Source organism: Hippoglossus stenolepis, chromosome 13 (genome assembly GCF_022539355.2).
Source record: "Hippoglossus stenolepis isolate QCI-W04-F060 chromosome 13, HSTE1.2, whole genome shotgun sequence".
Lineage (NCBI taxonomy): Eukaryota > Metazoa > Chordata > Actinopteri > Pleuronectiformes > Pleuronectidae > Hippoglossus > Hippoglossus stenolepis.
This window is the reverse complement of record NC_061495.1, coordinates 17,459,830-17,482,461: the sequence shown is the minus strand read 5'-3', so window position 1 is coordinate 17,482,461 and position 22,632 is coordinate 17,459,830. Positions and strand designations below refer to the sequence as shown.

General features: G+C 42.9%; 2 protein-coding genes across 2 annotated transcripts; one reads left to right on the top strand and one right to left on the bottom strand.

Annotated features, from left to right (window-relative positions):
• Nucleotides 1–1,535: 1,535 nt before the first annotated feature.
• Nucleotides 1,536–18,295, top strand: dcbld2 (discoidin, CUB and LCCL domain containing 2). Its single transcript, XM_035174521.2, has 15 exons — nt 1,536–1,949; nt 4,244–4,468; nt 5,184–5,321; nt 9,016–9,067; nt 9,149–9,221; nt 11,345–11,478; nt 11,740–11,780; nt 11,937–12,146; nt 12,866–12,990; nt 13,497–13,644; nt 14,179–14,331; nt 14,429–14,522; nt 14,599–14,648; nt 14,743–14,877; nt 15,930–18,295. The coding sequence occupies exons 1-15, from the start codon at nt 1,844–1,846 to the stop codon at nt 16,340–16,342; spliced, it is 2,097 nt and encodes a 698-aa protein (XP_035030412.2). The 5' UTR covers nt 1,536–1,843; the 3' UTR covers nt 16,343–18,295.
• tmem30c (transmembrane protein 30C) lies at nt 18,278–22,236 on the bottom strand. Its single transcript, XM_035174522.2, has 7 exons — nt 21,896–22,236; nt 21,573–21,689; nt 21,193–21,300; nt 20,379–20,469; nt 20,142–20,288; nt 19,841–20,053; nt 18,278–19,677 (listed from the first exon to the last, which is right to left on the bottom strand). Exons 1-7 carry the CDS (start codon nt 22,091–22,093, stop codon nt 19,490–19,492), a joined length of 1,062 nt encoding a protein of 353 aa, XP_035030413.1. The 5' UTR covers nt 22,094–22,236; the 3' UTR covers nt 18,278–19,489.
• Nucleotides 22,237–22,632: the final 396 nt, after the last annotated feature.

The following is a 22,632-nucleotide window of genomic DNA, read 5'->3' as shown; positions in this document are numbered from 1 at the left end:
GAATCAGCAACACTTATAGAGTAAAGCTATGTTTTTATAAGAGAGTTGAAGAAGAAATAACTCGAGGGTTTTTAGAGATGTAACTAGCAACTGTAACAAATTACACATTTTCCAGAAACTTGGCCAGCATTGTGTTTGTTTGATAGTAAACTGAATTGTTGTGTTTGGGGGCAGTTTGAGGATGAGGTTGTGTATTTGCCCTGTTTGTTGCAAGTCAGAATGAGGTAGACAAGAGAGCAAAAATATAAAAAGTGCAATAGAATATAAATAAATAAATAAATTTAAAAAATGGAGAATACTTACATAATTTACACCTTTCACTACAGAAGTGGTTTGTATAGAAATGTTATTGAGCAAAGTGCAGTGGCACAGGGTGACTGCATGAGCATGTTAAAAACTGTGTTTGTACAGAAGTATAAGGAGATATTGGGATAGACGTGTCCATATGTGTGCAGGTTAGACCGTTTAAACGCATAGAGGCAGATATGTTATACAAAAAGAATATGAGTATAGCATGCTATACTCATAAATGTAGTAAAGTAATAACAGTATAGTTTATATAGTACAACTGTAGAAAGTTGTATATAAATATATCAATTCACAATAGTATGCAATATAGTATGAATATAGAAAGGTATGCAGGTATTTGAGTGTGAAATAATTACTATCATTACAAGTTATTCATTTTTGAAATTACAAGCATACCAAAGTTTCGATTTTAAAGTCTTGACTCTTGTTTATTCCACCTCCTTTTAACTGAATCTGTGGGTTTGAGCCTCTACGAAACCAGGACAACAAGACTAATGGTTCAAACTTAGAAACTAACAAGCAGCACTGTGGATCTCGGGGGCCTGTGGATCTCAGACTCTGTTGATCTCTGGGCCCTGTGGATCTCGGGGCCCTGTGGATCTCGGGGCCCTGTGGATCTTGGGCACTGTGGATCTCGGGGGCCTGTAGATCTCGGACCTTGTTGATATCGGGGCCATGTGGCTCTTGAGCACTGTGGATCTCGGGCACTGTGGATCTTAGGCCCTGTGGATCTCTGGGCTCTGTGGCTCTTGAGCACTGTGGATCTTAGGCACTGTGGATCTTGGGCACTCTGGATCTCGGGGGCCTGCAGATCTCGGGCCTTGTTGATATCGGGGCCCTGTGGATCTCTGGCACTGTGGATCTCGGGGGCCTGTAGATCTCGGGCCTTGTTGATATCGGGGCCATGTGGCTCTTGAGCACTGTGGATCTCGGGCACTGTGGATCTTAGACCCTGTGGATCTCGGGGCTCTGTGGATCTCGGGGCTCTGTGGCTCTTGAGCGCTGCGGATCTGGGGGCTCTGTGGATCAAGGGCTCTGTGGATCTTAGACCCAGTGGATCTTGGCCCCTGTGGCTCTTAGACCCTGTGGATCTTGGCCCCTGTGGCTCTTAGACCCTGCGGATCTTGGCCCCTGTGGCTCTTAGACCCTGTGGATCTGGGTCCCTGTGGATGTGGGGACATGTTTTGCCAGGTCAGTGATGCAGCCCTCCTCGCTGTGACTCAGGGATCATTCAGACCACTTGGGGGACTGTGGATCTGGAGGAGGAGCCTGAGTTGGAGGAAGTAGCTCCACAGATTGGATGTGTGTGTTGAGTGTGTGTGTGTTGTGTGTGTGGAGCAGTTACCTCCACACTGAGAGAGTCGCTAACCACTGGACTGTAAACGGGGAAGATAAAGACAGATCCTCGGGAGGAAAGAAGCCGAACAACCGCAGATTGTGTCCGTGTTTAGTGGCCGACCCTCGGTCCTGGTCGAAGCGGTGCAGCCGGCGGAGCTGACGCGGGCAGCAGTATGCATTCGGACTGCAGGCTGCTATGGGCAGAGCGGTAATGGTGGGCAGGAGACCGGCAGGGGCCCGGGTCCTGGTCCTGTCGCTTCTCATCATCATCCTCACCGCGGAAACATGTCGAGCGCAGAAAGGTTGGTTCCGCTCGACAACCCGAAGGAACCGAGCACAACCGCACACAACCGCGCACACACACACACACACAGACGCCGCCATGCTGCTTTAAAAAAACGCGTGAACACGGGCGGGTTGAGGTGTTGCGGAGAAAAGCTTTTGTGTTGTTCTTGTCCTCCACACCTCAGCCCGCCTCACATGTCCGTGTGGACGCGGAGTTCCGCTCGGTTTTCGCCGCTTGCCGCCGCCCGCCACGGTGTTTTTTCGGTGGAGGACGGGACTAGCTAAACCAGGCAAACCGGTTCTGAAAAGCCTGATTGTAAACGAATAACTGCTTATCTGAGGATTAAATGCGCGCAGAATCAACACATAGCTTTTAAACGATGTGATACACTTTTAAAACCACAGTTTAAACTTTGTCTACCTCCTCTGATAAGCTAGTAAGCGTTAAATTGCGACTCTTCTCAACGGAGTCTGGTTTTTTAAGTTTCCTGTGCGCGAGACAAACAGCACATTTGGGGAGCCTGTGGCCTTGTTGTGTTTCCAGGTAGCTCAGTTTCCGTTTTTACCTTGATTCTGATTACACAATCTCAGTAAATGCAACATATTTTGATTGATTAAAAGATAATTGTACACACTTATGTGTCCCAAACCGTAGATTTAGTAGTTTTCCTTAGAGGCCACGGGCTGCTTCAGGTGGCCACAGATTGGGGGTAGGGGGAAGCAGCCTGTGGGGGTATGAGTGTAAACACGTGGACACAGTTGGTCATAACTTTAAATGTAAAGTGTCTGAACACGTGGTGTGCGGGTAGAAGTTTTAAAAGTGAATTTCCGTCTTGATGAAGTTTACTGTTTTGGATGGTTTTAGGTGTTGCCCTGAGGAACTCCTCCAGAACACCAGGCAGTTGTCCCTGAGCGTTAGTGAGTCAGAGTGAGGCTTTTTGTTTTTGTCCTGCTCATCTGGATAGTGTCCACTGAGGGCCTCTTACATAACTCCAGGCTGGACAGAACATCCACTTAGCACCACGGAGCGTGACTGCTGAGTGTTATCTCAGAGCCATGAGCCCACAACATCTACACACACACACACTCACACACCACGTCTGTGCTTTCTGACAGCTCAGAGATGCAGCACACGCCAAAATCAAACCTCCGTCCTCAAAACTCTGCGCTCATAATTGTCGTAAAAAGGTCACAAGGCCGTAAAAATTGAAGTCGGGAGTCATTAAATTGTCTTTAAATTTTTAATTATTTGGTCGTTAACAGCCAGAAACGAATAAAATCAGATAGCGGCTTCTTAAATGTTATGTTTTAGTCACATTTAGTTGCTCTTTCTTCACAGCGCAGCCAAAAGGTTTGATTGGCTATAAAACGCAAAGCCAACCTAATGTGTACTGAATTATTGTGACATTAATTTGGCAGATGCTCCTATGCAAAGCAAATACCATCTGTTTTACACCACATCCACACACAATGTGGGACAAATCAACAATTCCACTTACCTGATGTCCTGGCCTGCAGAACTAACCCTAAACATAAACCCCAAACACACCAAGCCTCGCATTAAAACAAGATAATGTAAGATAAGGGCTGCAACTAACAGTAATTTTTCAATATTAATTTATCTGTTGGTTATTTCTACTTATTCCAATTATCTTGTTTTGTCTATCAAAATATGAAATGCCTTACTAGGTGACGTCGTCAGGTTGCTCATTTTGTCAGAGCAAAAGTGCAAAACCCAAAGATATTCACTTTACGATGATACAAATGAAGAAAAAAACCCGGTGCCCCTGCTGGTGAAAATCAATCGGAAATGCTTAGTACTTATCAATAAATCAATTGTCTTTGCAGCCCTGTTTAGATTGATTACACTCTGTGATCCCTTTTATTTATTGTGTAAACGTAACGAAACTAAAGTCACTGCTACAACATGTATAGTGGTAAATAAACTAGAAGAAGCACAAACTGTGTACGTGTAAACTCTCAGATTGGCCTCTCCACACAAGTGGAAGCTAGAAACTTAAAGACATGTAAAATAAGGCTTGTGTTGTCCACTACTTTTCTTCTCAATGACAACTGATCTGATGATAGGACAAAAACAAGCATCACCCTGTCAGCCTCTTCAGTCACAGACCCATTCTTTTCAAAGACTTTTGAATGAAAGATTAATAAATGAACCATGCTATAAATCCTATTATAGTAACTTATTTATTAAATTACTAAAGTACTCAATTCAAAACTCTTGATCTAAAAGTCTAAAGTCTTGTTCCTCCCACCTACTTTTCCCCAACTCTGTGTTTGTGTTGCCCTGCAGGTGACGGCTGTGGCCCCAGTGTGCTTGGCCCCAGCAGTGGGACTCTGTCCTCTCTGGGTTACCCGAGGACATACCCAAACAACACGGTGTGTGAGTGGGAGATCAGCGTGCCGCGTGGCCACAGGATCCACTTTCGCTTTGCGGAGCTGGACATAGAGAATAGGGACTGCCAGGTCAACTACCTCCGCCTCTTCAACGGCATCGGGCCCAAGAGGAACGAGAGTGGTGAGAGCTGGCGATACTGGACTTGACCCTTTTGTTTTTATTTATTCAGTGTGATCAACCATCTCCTAAACTGATGTGTACCATTATCTCACAATACTTGTTTGAGCGTATGTATGTGAGGCAAAAGCACTTGAAGAAATGACGTTATGTCAGATAATGTTTTAATATGAGCCACAATAACCTGGTTAAATGGTCCCATTTAAGTAGTGGGAATTCGATTGTAACTGAATTTCACTGTGAGAATATTGCCGCTTTCACACATGTACTGAAGTCCGGACCTTCTCCTGAAAGGATCTGGAGAAGCTGTGTGTGAGAACGCAAATGTCCAAGTCACTTTGCTTTGGAAATTCTCTGGAGTTTTTTCTGCCAACCCCCCAGTAAAATGGAAATGAAAAAATGAGCCCGTGTGAGAATACAGCAGGAAAATGTGTAACAATTGTTGAAATCCAAAATTTTAAAAACAATCTAGCACAAATATTTATTAATCCAGGAGTATAGTCCATTTCAGCTGTTTCATCCGGCAGTAGATTATATGTGAGACCCGGTTTTGGTTCTTGTTATGTACAGCTCAGTTAGTTACACTAACCACCACACAAGGATCATTTCTGTATTATTATTCATTACAGTGAATGGTTAGTCTGTGGGTGTAAACGTTAAACTAAACCAGCTTGTGTAACTAACCGGACCCTGTGTCTCTGCGTGTGCTATTTAACAGTGAAATACTGCGGTTTGGGTCTGAAAGTCAAAGATCTCATCAATTCCACCGGCAACCAGGTCACTGTCCAGTTCATGAGTGGGACCCATCACACCGGACATGGATTCTACCTGTCCTACTCCACCACTGAACACACAGGTAACAATCATACAGAGGTCCTGGCCTACGGTGGCTAGAGGAACCATGTCTCAGTGTTGTTTCTGTTTTGGTCCTGGTTGTAAAAGTTGCTTGTGTGTGACTGTTCAAGTCACAGATTATTTGAAATATTTCTGCACCACCGTATGTTTGTAATAGTTCTGAAGTTATTATATCGTCCTGGAAAGACACAGATGATTAATGCGTGCGTTTATTATTCTAAAACTTAATCACGGTTGTGTGAGAATTTTACATTCAGCTCTGCCCTGAGGACCATCAAATACAATCGTGTCTGTTGCTCCATCGCGGGGCAGTTTGTGGTTTTCAGCAGGTTCCTGCTCTCAGGCTTTGTAAGAATTCTTGAGGACAAGCTTGATTCAGTGCCACAATATATATTCTTTTGTTTTTTTCCAAGCTGAAACATGAAATAATGGAAAGTCGAGCTAACAAATGTTTTGACTGCAACCCTCGTTTCTCTGTCATGTTGGTCATAGAACAAATATCTTGGACAAAGCCAATGTTGGATCCTGTTGGTGACAGAGGAGCAGTTAAGTAATTAGTCAGTAGGATTAATCATCTGGGGGCTTTGAATATTTGCACACATGTTAATGGCAACTCGTCTCTTAATTAGTATGTAGGTAGATAATTCAGATTTAGTTTTTCAAGAGTGTCGGCAGATCAGACAGTTGCCTTAAAGGAGGCCTACTTTTTAGTTTTGTAGTTGTAATACTTGAGGACCAGTGGCAGGAGTATTTGTGGTGATTGGTCCCCATTAAGTGTCTACATGGCATGATTGTGTGAGTAAAGATTTTTATGTTAGACAGATAATTGAATTTCAGTCACCTCATCCCAACACTGGTTCGTGCATGGAAATAAAGAATGAAAAAGTGATTGTCAAAGATTTTCTAAGACAGACTTTTATGATTCATCAGAAAGCAGCAGGGACTGGTCATCACTGTAGGATTTACACTTAATCTGGAATGTGGTTTGTAATGAGACTCAGTCCCACCTGTACGATCCACTTCCATCACATTTACCTCCAACAAGTTCATGATGTTCAGTTTTCTGGGACTCTGGTGTTAAATGCATAAATTAAATCATATATAGATCATTGAGGTCATAGTTAAAGATGTTGTTGTTTTGGACTGCATCTTTTGTCCTCCATATTCACATACATTCAGGGTGGGTATTAGAACATTAGAAACACATCACCACTTCTAACTGTAACCTAAGTTGAAACATGCAATTGAATAAACACGTCTACGATAAACTAATTATAGGCATCATAAAAGTGTACTTTACAGCAGAACAGGTGGACCTAAGAATGTGATGACGCTGTAGTTTTTCAAAGAACAACCAACATAATCAGACTCAATCCTGTTTTGTGCTTACACTCCATCATCTGATTGTTTACCATGATCTGAACTGTTTATATCATGGTGCGACATCAAAGGAGCGATGCTTGCGAGCTCGTTCAGGAAGTCAACTCGTGCTGCTGTGCTCCCTCCGACTATTTAAGCTTTCCCATCGCTCCCATTGCTTGTCACTACCTCTGCTGCCCTGCGTCAGTATCACTGCCTGTCGATTCAGCCCCTCCAGCATCCACCTGTAAGCTCCGACAGCGGGCTCAAAGATATTTGCTCATTGCCCCCCTGATATATCCATGTAATCATATCCGGGGAAGAAATGAAGCCAGAGCCTCGCCACCAAACTCTAACTCCAGCAGTAAAGATGTCAAATGTGAGTTTTCTGACTGTAATACATTTTCTAAAGTCACATTTATTGGAGCTATGAGTGTTAATAAGGAAATGGGGAAAATGTAAAATGTTTAGGGAGAGTTAGTTTTTGTAACATCAGTAATTAGATAAAAGAAAGCTGAGTGATGTGTTCCAGACATGATGGTAGAGACATTAGAGAGAAAGAGCGAGACAGAGAGAGAGAGAGAACAGGCTCGAACCAAAACACATGATGATGAACACGTTTGTTTATTCACCATCACACTGCATGGTGTCTCCTGATGCATGTTGTCTGGCCCAGCTTTCAGTTGATAAAGAAGACCGTTGTTTCCAAAATGTGACGAATTAGTTTCATTAAATTTTAATGTTGGTTTATTTTTTTGATCAAGCAGCAAGTCCCCAAAATGTCAAAAACCGGGGAACAATGGCCGTCACAATTTCCCCTGAGGTCGAAATGTCTAATGTACAAAAATACAAACCAGACGAAAGCAGTAAATCCTCACATTAGGGAAAGTTGATAAGTCACTGGACCGAACAATACATTATGAAAGTTGTTGAAAAATTTGTCGCTCTGCTTATTTATAAATTCATTAATGGTGTTAGCACTCGTTTTTTAATTTGCATACTTAATGCAGACTTTCCCCAACTGCTTCTGCAGCCACAGAACAATTAGTAAATCTTTTAGTGCAATTTACCTCAGAGGACCTTTGCATAAAAAAACTGTGGGGAAATGGTTTATATCAGAACTGCTCTAATTACAAAAACTAAAAAAAGGCACAGATGTAATTCATATATTCCAATCATCTCCACCTCAAGCTATTGTGCTGTATGTGGTTCTCCATCCGGCAGTGGAACAGATACAGTTGGTGGATTATCTCTTAAGTAGCGCTGTGATTTGTGTTTTTGAAGGTCGTGCTTTGTCCGGTGGAAAAACTTCAGTGACTTCACTTAATTGAAGCCACAAAGCAGTGACGTGTGTGTGCAGGAGGAAAATAATTCAGTCTTGTGGTCATCTGTGTGAGTGAATCACATCGGGAGGCAAAAAAAGTCCTTTGAAGAGTCCGTCTCATGTTTTCACCAAAGTGCAGAAGCAATGTTTTTTTTTTGTCTTGTAACCGACGGGTGAACGGTTGGTAGAGCTGAGTAAATCAGTCACCAGCTAAGTCGTGGTGGTTGGGGGCTGAGTTCAGTGTGACTCACAGGTTGGTTTAGCAGATATATGGGAGTTTTGGTCATGTGGTCATGACTCACAGACAGTGACCTCCACCACAGGGTCTACGTAGATACAGTCCGAGCAGCCCACGCCATCCCGCTGCATGTGGTGCGTCTCTAATCACCCAAACACTCATGTCTTTAGGAACCCCCAACATGCGTTCACATTTAGGCTGTATGACTTTGATGTTTTTAGTTATTATTAATTATGATAATTAAATGGTTATAATATATTTTTTTAGCAAAATAAAAGTCCCTCATTCCAGTTTCTGAATTTGGAATACTCTCGGCTTTTCTTTGTCTCTGATGATATCGAACAAAATGTTTTTAGATTTCTGATTGGACTGTTTGAATCTTTCACCTTGAGCACTTGGACGTTTGATGATATTCAATTTTCAATTTTCTCCGACATCTCCCAGACAATTCACAAAAACACAGATCTTCACACTTTAGAAATGAATGGTTGACTAAACTGATGATAAACTTAATGGTTTATCAAAACTTTTTTTCCACTAACTTTGTATCTATAGAGCAACGGATTAATGGACTGAGTGTTTTTGGTCTGTTCTAGACATCTTGAAGACGTCACCTTTGGCTCTGGGAAGTTGCACCGAGTAGTTTGTCTCTATTTATTTACTTTTGACAGTTGTTTTCTTTACAGAGGAAAGAGAATTAAAAGTATTCAGGGGAAACGGTTGACAGGAACGTGCAGAGAAACCAGTTCTGACATTGTTTGTTTGCCCTTTCAGATCTAATCACCTGCCTGGACAAAGGAACAGATTTCCCAGAGGCAGAGTTCAGGTAAATAACGTTTGCTTTGTGCGGATATTTGTGCAGCGATCAAGTTGTCAGATGCTTATTGTGTATGATCTCTCTTCGTAGTAAATACTGCCCAGCAGGCTGCCTGACGTCCACCGAGGAGATTTCTGGAACTATACCGAATGGCTACAGAGAGGTGAGTGCGTACAGTATGTGCTTGCACTGCAGATGTTTTTCTTCTGTCTCCAGCATCACATTTCCACGTGAGTCACGGTGCCCATTGGTCTCCTGCAGTTTGGTCACAACCTCCACACTGTAACCGCACACAAAGCAACACATCACTGTGTCGTTTCTTACTCATTATTTGTCTCTACCGTTGCCGTGCTGCGAGTTTACATTTCTTTCATTTTGATTCAGCAAGGCCTGTTTTTTTTGTGTAAACGCTCCCCCCGCTCCTCGGCATGCGAGTCCTGGGCTGATGACCTCACGGCACCCCCGCTGCGTGTGAGGTCATGGGTGCAGAGTCTCTGGCTGATGACCTCATGCTCAGAGCTTGAGGTTTTTTGTTGAAGGGAGGGAGGGAGGGAGGGAAGGGAGGGAGGGAAGGGGGAGATGTTGCTGGCTAATGGGAGGACAGGGAGGAGTATCGGGGTGTGCTTCGGGGAGAGTGAGGCGCCCCACAGGAACAGAGGAGGGACAGGGTCAGCGGGTGAAAGGGAGGTGAGATAATAGTTAATAATAATAATAATAACGCTCTAATCCAGTCCAGCTGCAAGAGGGTGCTGAGCCGAACTGTGAGTTCAGTGTGTGTGTGTGTGTTTTGTAGCTGGAGAGTGACTCAGTGTGATGGTGAAGAAAACATTTGCTTACACATGCCTGTTTTTTGTGTGTATGTAGGCATTTGATTTATTCATGCTGTTTGTGTGTGGATGTGTGTTGTCTGTGGATGTGTGTGTGTTACAGTGGGGGCCTGATAAAGTGTGACTTGAATCTGCTGCCCTACCCACACACTCTGCAGCTTTCTCTTTCTCAATTCTGCCTCAGTATCTTTTACTGTGATCCATCTGCTGGTCTTGATATTTCCACATCCAGCTGATCATATGTCTTGTGTGTGTGTGAGAGAGAGTGTGGTTTCCTCAGTTGGAGGCAGGGTGCGGCGGTTTGGAGCACTGCTTTGTGTTTGTGTTAGTGGTTTGGTATGACTCCCTTTAGGATGTGGTGTGTGTTTTTTGGGGAGTTTAAGAGTCACAGGGCGAGTGTTGATTGCTCGTGGCAGCATTCGACTGCTGTGCATGTGTGTGTGAGAAGACATTATGTGTACATGTGCTCGTCACTCTCTGGGTCACTGGAGTTTTCCCACAATCTTGTCGGCTGTGAATTCCAGTGTGGGTCTTTTCCAGTAATAAAATTCCAACTCGCTCGAGCAGCTGTTCATGGGAAGGAGCCTGTGGCCAGAGAGGATCCAGGTTTTTTTTGTCCTTTCCTCAGTGATGTGGCAGCAGGTTTGGACAGGAATGCAGTCGGCAGTGAATCATTACCGATGCCACTTGGCGTTCTCCCTCTACAGAGAAGTGACTTCACGCTGACTCATCGTCCTTTATCTCTCCTCAGTCTGAAGGTTAAGCGCCGACAGTACGGCCTGTTCCGGGCTGTACCTGCACACGGTACCAAATGGTGCAGCGCCATTGAATTAACGGACAGATTCAGTCAGACAGTGAAGGCCGTCATCATGGTTCAAACTCATTATGGCCATTCAGAGACGGTTCGAATTCAAGTGATGGACAAAATCCACAGTCTGTGAGATAATGAAGTGACTAGTTTATCTTAAGCTGATCTGACCATCAACCATCAAGACACATCAAGTAGATATCTTCCTGCTACTTACTTTCACTGCAGCTCATCAGAGAATCACAAAGAAGACATTCTATACTAGATCCTTATCGATAAATCTGATAACTGATAAAAACTGGCCTTTCTGTTGATGTTACAAATTCAAGTTCAATATATTTGGTTGTAATTGTATTCTTTTTATTCGTGGTTATCTAAAATAAAATGTATGGTTAAACTGTAAAATGTAAAGCCTCACTTACATTTCTTGGTCATAAGGGTTTGTTAACCTAATTTTTGGAATAATTGTCAAATGACATTTTTGTCATTATTCCAGTATCAGATTTTTTTTTGGGAGAATTTATTGGAAAAAAAATTCTCCCCAATGTTGGTGTTGGAATCGTCCCCAAAACACGAAACTGATCGGGCTCTAATCTGTACAAAATAGAAATCTCATATAAAGTAAATCTTTCCTCCTGTCCGTCTCTGCAGTCGTCTCCTCTGTGCGTGGCAGCCATCCATGCAGGCGTGGTGTCCAACGCTGTGGGAGGGAGGATCAGTGTGGTCAGCAGCAAAGGCATCCCTCACTATGAGGGCACACTGGCAAACAACGTCACTTCCACTGGGTAAGAACTTCTGCTCACATAAAAACCCTGCCTCACTTCATAATTAATCATATTAACGTTTATGTACCTTTACTTTGAATTGAACAGAATGTGAATCTAATTCTATCATCAATGATACAAACTGGTCAAAATAATATTAAATATAGTTTCAGCAGAAAAACTTTGAGGGAGTCGAAATATTGGTAATTATTGATTTGTTAAAAACTGACTCAAACAACAATTTTCAATCCCGATCCTCTAATCCGACATTTCTCTCCTCAGAGGAACTTTGTCAAACAGCCTCTTCACCTTCAGGACCAATGGTGAGTTTTTCTATAAAGCACCATTATGAGGGAGAATATCTTTGGTGGGAGACGTCCTGTAAATGTCTGGACCACGAGCAGGGATCTTAAAAACATCACATTAACACCTCCTACATACTTTTATATCGTTATTCATGATGGGCTCTGTGTTCGCAGGCTGCTATGGGACACTGGGTTTAGAGTCTGGCAGTGTCGCGGACACTCAGCTCTCGGCTTCATCTGTGTGGGAGTGGAACTTTGGTCAGCACCGCGAGTGGGCGCCGTCGGGGGCACGCCTCAAAAAGGCGGGGCTGCCCTGGGCGCCCGCTCAGAGCGACCAGCATCAGTGGCTGCAGGTCGACCTGAAGAGGGAGAAGAGAATCACAGGTACACAACTACATGCACACAATCACAAAGATCACACCTCTGTGTTAAATGCATAGAATCTTAGCTGTGTAGTAGAACTGCTGTCAGTTGATCCACCACTTTTGTCTAGACTGAAATATCCTAACAGATAACTGATGGGTTGATAATTTTTATGTTTTACATTCATAGTCTCCAGAGGAAAAATATTCCTGACTTTGGGGTCCTGGGGTCTTTTCTAGCTTTCTCTAGTTGCAGTAAATTAAGATATCTGACACTTGTCATCTTGTGTCGTCATGAGAGCCTGACTTCTTTATCGGTTGGCCAATGTGAGCCTTTCACTGACATGTCTATATATTTGGTTGTATTTGTGTTTTCTTATTATTTATAGATATTTGTAACAAAGTTTATGGTTAAACTTTAAAGCCTCAATTACATTTCTATGTCATAAGGGTTTGTTAAAGACATCTTAGGAATGATTGCAAATATTTTATACATCGGCTCATATGTTTGTATTTGTATTGGCACTGGCCCCTAAAAGTCCATGTGAGTTGGTCAACACTGAGCGAGTCGCACAAAGATAATTTTCATTTTCATTTTGTGATACTAGAGGATGTTTTTTATATGAAGGCAGCATTTGCAGATGATTTACACAGGGAGCGATACTGGCCGCAGCCTGAGCCTGGTTTAAGTCGTTAACTGAGCTCTTCATCATCTTTTGTCTCTGCTGTTTGTCCGAGCAGGCATCACCACCACAGGCTCCACCCTGAGAGAGCATCGGTACCATGCCTCAGCGTACCGGGTCCTGTACAGTAACGATGCACAGCAGTGGTACATCTACAGGGAAGCAGACTCCACACAAGACAAGGTAACACAATCACAAAATCAATAAACCATGCCTGCTCAACAATTACGTCATTGGCTTTTATGCTTCTTTTTTTTTCTTCTTCTTTAAATTAGTGCAAATGGACAGAAATGTCACTTTAGAAGGCCAAGGGACCCGTTTCCATAGCAACTGGTATTGACTAAGAGATGTTTGTGGCAGGAAATGCGAACAGTCAGTGGTTTGAGTTAAGTGCTGTGGTAGACAAGTCAAGGCACTCGGGCATTAATAATGAATGGATATGGATTGAGTGGCCGGGTTGTTAGGCTGGAACTGCTGCTGTCTACAAGTTGCCAGGATTCTCACCGCCTCTTATTGGGTAAAGGGAAGTACTTATGAGCTCGGCAAGTTGAAAAATAATCAGCTTATGGCTTTTAGTGCATTTGTTCACAGTCTGAAAGAAGAATTGCTCTGCTACACAACCTTTTTCCTCAACTTCACTACTATTCTGAACAGTTCAAAAAGATGGTTTGTTTCTTATTTCATGGCAGATTTTCCAAGGGAATATGAACTACCTGCAGGAGGTGAGGAACAACTTCATTCCTCCCATCGAGGCCCGGTTTGTGAGGGTAAATCCAACGTTATGGCACCAGAGAATCGCACTAAAGCTGGAGCTGGTTGGCTGCCAAATCCCTGCAGGTAAACAACGTTGGTTAATCAGCAGATAAAGGTTAAATACATTAAAGGGCCCGTATTGTGTAAAATACATTTTCTGGGCTTTTACTATCCGTAATGACTTGAAGGGGGGTCAGTAAGGATCCTCAAAGTATGACAGTCGCTCCGCAGACCTTTTCACTCAGTCCATTCTAAGAAATATGTTGTTGAAACGTCGCGTTTCGTACTTCCTCCCCCGTATGAGTCATTCGGGATTGGATGATGAATAACCAATATGTGCCTTTTTAATGAGACATTTTTTTAGTGAAATAAACAGTCAATGCCATGAGAGAGAATATCCACTTTAACGTTGCAGTTAACAAATGCCAGTCAGAAATAAAAAGATTCAAACAGCCAGGGTTTGGGGCTTAAAAACTCCAGAGTAGTATAGACGGCACGTGAAAAACGTAGCCTCAGTGATTTGACCCTTTGAAAATAGAATGTAGTGTGGATGAAGCTGAACAAAAATAATAGGAGCTTTATTATCCAAGATTACAAGATGCAATTTCTTTTACGCAGCGTGGCCGAGGTCCCAACCGAGGCCAGGACAGATGTTACCCACGTCTCGTCATACTCCCCCTCCTTCGGGAACAAAGCGTCCCCCTCGCCTTGGCCAAACCACACACACCCCAGACATAAGGAACACAACTATGCCTCCACACAACAGCAAAGGTGCGTCAGACTTCAAATATAAAAGGCAAAAAGCTTGTTCTGATCTCCAGTAGAGACTGTTGTTGTGTGATGTTTATTGTCCTGTCTTTGCGCTCAGATGTGGCGCTGGCTGCAGTTCTGGTTCCTGTGTTGGTCATGGTTCTGACTGCTCTCATCCTGACTGTGGTTTGTGCTTGGCACTGGAGGAACAGGTATGAATTCTTATTATAACTTGCAAAATAAAAATGTCAGTTTTGGCCTCCATTAGTAACTTTCCCCTGTCGACAGGAAAAAGAGCTCAGAGGGAACTTACGATCTTCCTCACTGGGATCGTACAGGTATGTCATCACTCTACATCATCGGCTCTTAGCTGTGTATGTGATTTGTGAGCGTTAAACTGGAAGGAGTCATATCACTGTGCTCCTGCTGCAGACTGGTGGAAGAGCATGAAGCAGCTGCTGCCATCCAAGATGGTGGAGAGTGAGGATTCAGTTCGGTACAGCAGCAGTGAGGTGGGCCGACTGACGGGGAGAGGAGCTGTACCGAGACTACACGCTGAGCCTGCAGGTAAATACTGCTCAATATGGTGACCTCTGAAGTCAGCCACCGTTCAGGGTTTCTGCTTTAATGATGTGTGTGTATGGTACTCGAGCCATTAAAGGTGATTTAATTACCTCCGCTAGGGAGTTTGGTTTCAATTTGACCGTTTGCAGGATTACGCAAAAAACGACTGAACCTATTTCCATGAAACTTTGTGGAGGGTGGGGGTGGGGGTACGAGCTACTGTAGAACTTATACAATTTTGGAGCGTTCTGGACAAACTGGGGGATCCAGGATTTTTTTTCTTCTTGAACATGACTAGATAGGGTGTTATTCTTGGCGTCTAGTTGTTATACGTTTTTAGATTCAGATTCAGTATTGGTCACTGAAATGCTATGTGTGTATTCAACAAGAAAACTGAGTGCTCTGCTTATCTAAAAAAAACCTTGCAAAACCTTTTTTTATATTGTGAAACATTTTCTTCAGTAATTCAGTCTCTGACATTACAGCCATAAGTCAGCTGTTTGTACAGATCCTTGTGGAAATGAGGAAATTTACGACAACTTGTTTGAAATGTTTAGTCTTTGAGATAAACACCAGTAAGATTGGCCACGACATTCGATGGTTTAAAGATACACAGTGAACTTTTCTTGTTTGAAAACTTGTCCTTACAAAACACATTGTTTTTAGCTTTGAGCTCCAACAAAAGTGTGTGCACGTCCTACATTGTTCACATCTGTTTTCTGCGACAACTTGTCTTCTTCGCAGCATTTGTTGACTTCACTTCCTGGCACCTACATGATCATGGACATGCACAGCATTTTTGCTTTAATTATTAGTTGTAATGTCACCTCAGTTATCATCCAAAATCAACAGCGTCTGCACACATGTAGGTTTTTGCAGCAAAAGCAATACAGAAGATTCCATACACTTGTTTTTCTTTAAATACACTACCCTTTTTTGCTTTGCACTTAAATATGATGATTGTTTCCTTGGTTGCTTCACAGACACTGGACTTGACTGTGTGCACATCGGGACCTTTAAAATTATTAATACACTACAAAATGCTGTCTTTTCAGAATACGCCCAGCCGCTGGTGAGTGGGGTTACAACTTTGGGTGCACGTTCCACTTTTAAACCAGACGAGGGTCCGGACCCAGGATACTCTGATCCAGACCTGTACGACGCCCCCATTTCACCGGACGTGTACCACGCATACGCAGAACCCCTGCCAGCTTCGGGATCTGAGTATGCTACACCTATTGTGGTCGATATGGGTTGCCATCCCTCAGGTGGCACATCTTTGACCCAGCCCGCCGCTGTGTGCGGTTTCATGGGGGCCGGGCCCACCTCCCTGCTCACACGGACAGACAGTGGCCAGTCGGGGAGGTCAGCGTATGATACGCCAAAGAACGCCACTGGACAGGTCTCTGAGGATCTGACTTATCAGGTACCTCAGAGTTGCACTCAGAAGCAGACGGGACAGAGCTGAAGAGTTGGGATGCCTATGGGCTGACTCCGCCCCTCTCTGCTCAGCACAACCCGAGGGCCAAACACAGAGGGTTTGTTAATGGCCGAGGAGGCGTGAACCTGTGAGCCCTGGAGCCTGGGCCCCGAGTCTTGAATGAACACTACCTTAGCTTTAGATTCATCTGGAGATGTCTGTATTGCCTAATAGTTCCTGCATGGCCACGATCTGCTTGTGTAGTGCCATTACAGTCCTATCACTGAAACCACAGAGATGAATGTGTTAGTGCCAGGCGGGAGAGTCGGAAACGGAGAACGCTGACTACTATTTGATTAAGACTTTGTCCCTGTTCTGTGATTCTTAGTAGTTCTTGCATTCTGTGAAACTGTGATATCCACTATTCCATTTTTTTTTACCCTGTTACACGCTAAACCAGGTTCAAATCTAATGGTTCTCTTTTTGAATGAATTGCAAGTTGTACCCCAGGTTCAAGGTCAAATAATTCATCCTCCCTAGACGGACTCTAGTTTTCATGGTACGTTCTTTGTCTGACTTTGTTTAAAAGCATGACTTGAAATTGTGTATAGTTATATTAATCCCATTAATGCAGAATCTGTTAAAACTCTAAAGTGATTTACTGATATTTATTTTTTATTTCACATCCTGCTGATGAGGAGAGACTCTCAAATAAAGCCCCACAACGACCACTACTCACTGATTACAGATTGAGAAATTGTGGTTACACTGTCAGACTACGATGGAGTGTTAGGGACATTAGAAAATAAGTTCTGAGATTTCGAGAATAAATTTGCAATATTACGAGAATAAAGTCGTAATTGAGAAGAAAAGAAATAGATCGATAATAAAGCAGAACCCCGTACGTGGCAAAATCTTAAACCAATCTTGTGAAACTATGAAACAAGGCAATGACGTCTAAGTCTGTGTGATTCTTTCTTTAGGAGAGACTCGATTTCTTACACCATCTTTTCAAAGTCGTGATAAAGGTTACATTTTGTTATCTGTGAAACATACTAAAGTATAACTTAACAAGATGTTCTACATTCTTCATTTTAGCGCTGACTACAGACTGATCTTCTGCTATTCCCCCTCTAAACTTTCACAACATTTATGACTAAAATTTTGTCTCGTTATATTTCGACTTTCTTCTCGAAATCCACTTCTCCTTCAACTTGGCCCTAATACTCCGTAGTAGTAGAAGCCGTACTGACGAGTGTCCCCCAGAGATGTACATTAACTTGAAGAGGCTGATTGGGAGAATTAATTCATCAAACTCCTCCAAAGAGAAAATACTTTTCAAGTATTGGAGACCAAATGTTGAATCACAACACGATCATCATGCCATCAGCGCAGGTTTAGCCAAATAAACAGTGAAACAGTCTTAACATAGGGAAAAAACATTGTAATTAAGAGGATGTTGTAGAAAAGGTACAGAGAGCAGAGGTATCTGGGTGAATCTGTTACAGCTGATAATAGTTTCCTGTGTGTTCGTTTATTTGTGTATCGTGATGATCGTCTCATGTTGAAATGGGTGCGACGTGTTCCTTCCTTGTTATTAATGTGCATCGACATCTGTATGCGTGGAAAGCTGTTTCCATATTTCAGTCCCGTGTGTGTGTTTGTGTTGTGTGATGATAGTTTTTGTAGCACCAGTAGACTGCATTCCCCTCCTGTCCACCTGTGGTACTGACCCGACCAAACACAACGTGGCAGGAGTGACGATGGAGAAAACGAAAAATGGACCGAGCTGCTTTAAAACTTTTTTTTACCGAACAGCAACCTCCCCGGAGGGAAGGTGTTGTTCACTCACAGCTGTGCCACAAGTCGTGCTTTGATTATTGCTCAGTAACCTAGGCGATCGATACGCAGAGTTTTGGTGCTCACTCCCTGGTCACAGAGGGTTTGTGTTTATGTGGCTCTCACAGATTGTATATAGAGAAATAAAGAGTTATTACGTGATGTTTTATTTCAATCTTCAGCTGTCGTCAAAACAGTAAAAATCATTGCACACGGACAAAGTTGTTGAACCAACCAAAAATATGCAGATTGCTGACACAATTATTGAGTTTGTTCCAATTGCAATCAATAAGTTGTGTTGACACAATTTATAGCTTTGATTTGAAGAAACTTAGTTTTTTCTTTTTATGAAGTTCTTAAACATTTGTCTTTTTTCAGTGCAGGCAACTTGCATTTGATTCATGTCTGTTTATCTTTCCTCTCAGACATGTAGAGTCTTCACAATTACAAATGCAGTATTTTTCCTCAATCAACAACCATATTTAACTTTGTGGAAAAACATTAAAATTGCATCATTGTCATTTTTCTTTGATTTACACCTAAATATCTGTTAAGTTAATGACATTTTCAGATCAAGTTGTGTTGCCAGACAAACACTGAGCTGGTGCACATAGTAAACATACCTGCAGAACAGCATATTGCATGGTTACTTGAAGCATTAAGCTCAAAGCTGCCCTGAACCCTGAGAGAGCTGCTAACATGATTGTGGATTTTTAGTCTTAGGCTGAATAACAACATCTAGAGCTCATGTAAACCTTGACGTAGAAACAGCACTAGCTGAACCTTTCATCCATCCATCCATCCGTTATCTATATTTGAGGGTAGCGGAGGGTAAACTGGAACATAGAGAGACAAACAACCATTCCCATTCACACCTATAGGTAATTTAGATTCCTCAATTACACACAAACTCCACACAAAAAAAGAGCCCGGCCGTCCCTGGGTCTGGATCCGGGGACCTTCTTGCCATAAGACGACATTGCACAGATTAATTATATTAAATTAAAAACTACAATTCAGTTTTTTGACTGGGAGTTACAAGGTCGTGTCGGCTGGTGTCCCTCTTTATTATACATCACACTTTGAATACAGTGGAGTTTTGTATATCACATTTACTGAGGAGCTTCAACACCAGAGTGACTGGGTCTTACTAACTGATGATGTGATAATTAAAATAAATAGAATTATCTTATAAATATTAACAGTGCATGAAGAACATGGTGTGTGTTAAAAATAAAAAAGATCATCAATTCAAATCAACAAGTAAACCTTTTTAGAACCCTTTTTCCATTCTGTTATTTTAAAAACAGCAATTATCGATCTTTAGCGGCTTGAAAGTTTTTACCGCTTTACCCTTCACTCTTCCATGTTCTTCCCAGTCTTTCCAAACTTGCACCACACCACCGTGAGGACGATGGCGATCAGGAGGATCAGACCGCTGGTCACCAGGTAAGCGATGGGCAGGAAATGGTTCTGACCTCCGAACCAGGTCAGCGTGGTCAGCACCACTTCCTTCCTGCCTTGGAAATGCTGCACAGGGAAGTCTGGGAAGGCAGAGGTCAAGGATGAAAATAAGCGATCGCAAAGTGAAGCTCGATGGAAAAAAGGTGGCTTGTGGTCTGAAAATAGGCGCTAAGACACAGGAAAGAAACGCACACAATGGGACGTGTGTGACCTGATTTAACCACGACAGCAGTGAAAGGATACTGTAGGATATCTCCATGGTGTAAGACCCCGCTGGAAGCCCCTGAGTAAAGGGGCTGTCGCCTCGGTATAAAACCCCATAGAGCTTCTTGAAGTTGGGGAATGCTGCTTCCCTCATCCACACGATCAGGTCGTCGTTAATGAAGCCGTTGTTGGTTGAATCAAACGGATCGAGCTCGTACACGGGTTTCTGCCAGAACAGAGGCTTGGCTGTGCCTGGGGGAGAAAATTCAAACCAGACACAATGATGGAGTAGAAATGAATAATACAGATTCTGTGTTTGGTTACATCTGGATTTATTTACCTTCAAACACTTTAGCCAGGGTCAAGTTGTCCACCTTGGGGTTGCGGTACTTGACATTTTTGTCCGTGTACCAGGTGATGCCTCTCCGCAACAAGGGAACCTTCACTGAGCTACCAATTTTTTCCTGATAGAACAGAGTGAAGGAGTCTGGGAGAAAAGATGAGAGAGATATGAGATGATGGAAAGACGGAGAAGGGATGTGATGATCGATGGAGTGACTGAGAAATGGCGTTTTACCGTTGAACATGCTGTTGGCCACAGCACCACAGGGGGCGATGGGGAGTCCGTTCTGGTCTCTGTCGAACGGCGTGCAGTAAGAACTGGGGTTCTGGTGCGAGGAACGAGGTGAACGAAGAAACACGGGACCATTATTTACCAATTTAAACAAGCAACAAAGCAGTGGTTGAATTTAACTAATTACAATTAATCAACGACTTTACTTTGTTTCAGAGCAATGTAGTGATTATGATTCTCTCCACTACATGTCTTTTACAGATGCTAATACATTTCAGATTCAGGCTTTTACATTTAAAAGATGTGGTCAGCTTAAAAATAGGATTTTTTTAATAGATTAAAAATACTTAGTGGTTAATAAAGCCGTCGGAGTCAGCTTCACTTCCACCAACTACAGCAGGAAAATGATACTCACACAGAAAGCATTCAGTGATAATACGAATAAACATTTTTTTAATCATACTATACACAATGAGCATTTTAATTTTACTACCTCAAGTATATGTTTGAATCATCCACCATATATAAATATGGACGACACATATCCTCTCACTATCCAGAAATGAAGCCAAAATATCGCAGATACGAACGCTGCCATTTTCCACATTGAGAGCCAGAGTTGCGCTCGGGTAGAGGATGTTTTTTTGAAGCGTTTTATTCTGGTAAATTAAATGGTACATTTCCTGCAGTACCTCAAAGTGCTTTACACTACATGTCACATTCACAAGCACACATTGATATAGCGCTTACACACTTTTCTATCAGGGCCGTCAGGGGCCGTTTAGCCAGAGCCGAGCCGATTCAAACACGGGGCTACCTTTAAGTTTGTCTTCCTGCCGACCATCTGTCCATCGTCTCTGGAGTCCATGTATCTACGGAGGTTCTGGTGGAAGTTCTTGAGGCCGTAATAGAAAAAGACGTCTCCCTGGAGCAGCAGAGGTGAAAAGATCATCAGCACAGAAATGAAACAGAACTTTATCTTTGATTTACAATATATCGTGTTGACTTTGATTGACTTCAAGGGGACAACAATCTGAACTAGAGGTCAATTTACAAGCTTCTTCTTCAAAAGTTTCAATCTCAGCTGAACTAACTTGAGGACCACATGCAGCTGAAAGCTCCGATTAAAGCTTCTACGTGAACCTTGAGTAAGATGACCTTGTCCCACTCTGTTTGTCAAACTTTAAGGTTATTTACCTTGAGGGGTTTCTTGATGGAGAGGACCACTGTGCAGCTGCAGCTCTGTCCTGCGTTGCTCTTATTTTGAAGCTTTTCAAAACATGTGCTACATTGCCCAGCTTCGGTGTAATCCATCTGCAAAGACAGGAGAGATAATTGTTGATCTAATTCACAAGCGAACCCCAGACCTTTCCTCTCTGGCACTCCCTTTTTTTTTATTGCACACAAGGGGCACTCGGCCTCTTCCTCTCTCTGTATCTTACACACATACACGGTATTTCAATACCACATAAAAAAATACAGAAAAGGCAAGTGTAATTTTCACAACCACACTCACTCACCTTAACTTCCTGTGTGCTCTGAACTGTGAGAAGCAGCCACACTCCCAGCAGCATACATATCAAAGCCATAAAGTAGAAGAAAGGCAGCACAGTGTTCGCAGTCAGCATGGGAGACCAGGCAGGTAGCCTCTGCTGTTTGAAAGCCGAGTTGTCTGGCCTCCGGGCCAAGGGCCCAGGCTTGCCCTTCACTTTGCCCATGATGGGGACCTTCAGCGGGGGACGGGAGAGGAACTCGCTGCACAGCGGGAGAGCAAAGTTGTGTACGAGGAGGCTCTAGTATCTTCTCTTCCTGTTCCTTTTTCAGCGATATCTCCCTGCACGCACACACACACACACATTCTGCTTGCCAAGAGATTTTCCCAGCAGGCCTTGCAGGGCGGGGAGATTGTTGTGGCCTGTTACTTATTAACCACAATTCTTTACTACGCAACTACCGCTTTGTTTTTCTTACTTCTATATTTTCTTTGTGATTATGTTTTGTTCTCTACCATTTTCCTCATACTAGAAAACACACACACTTTCTGTTTATGTACATCTTAATCACACAGAAGATCATTTTATATCTTTATTGTAATGTGCTGTGGGAGATCATCTGTTTGTTCTGGGCCTGTTTGTGCTGCTTTTTAAAATGCTTTTTTAAAGGATGTTATGATAAATGAGGCTTCCTAGTGGGCAAGTAAACTCATGATCTCACATTGTCAGTAGGAGGGACTTCCCAAGGTTGGAGTAAACAAACA

Coding starts and splice junctions, on each gene's coding strand:
- dcbld2 (XM_035174521.2), top strand. CDS start 1,844: ATGGGCAGAGCGGTAATGGTGGGCAGGAGACCGGCAGGGGCCCGGGTC. Junction 9,222..11,344: donor TACCGAATGGCTACAGAGAG/GTGAGTGCGTAC, acceptor CCGTCTCTGCAG/TCGTCTCCTCTGTGCGTGGC. Junction 14,332..14,428: donor GCCTCCACACAACAGCAAAG/GTGCGTCAGACT, acceptor CTTTGCGCTCAG/ATGTGGCGCTGGCTGCAGTT.
- tmem30c (XM_035174522.2), bottom strand. CDS start 22,093: ATGGGCAAAGTGAAGGGCAAGCCTGGGCCCTTGGCCCGGAGGCCAGAC. Junction 21,690..21,895: donor AGAGCACACAGGAAGTTAAG/GTGAGTGAGTGT, acceptor CTGTCTTTGCAG/ATGGATTACACCGAAGCTGG. Junction 21,301..21,572: donor CCATCAAGAAACCCCTCAAG/GTAAATAACCTT, acceptor CTGCTGCTCCAG/GGAGACGTCTTTTTCTATTA.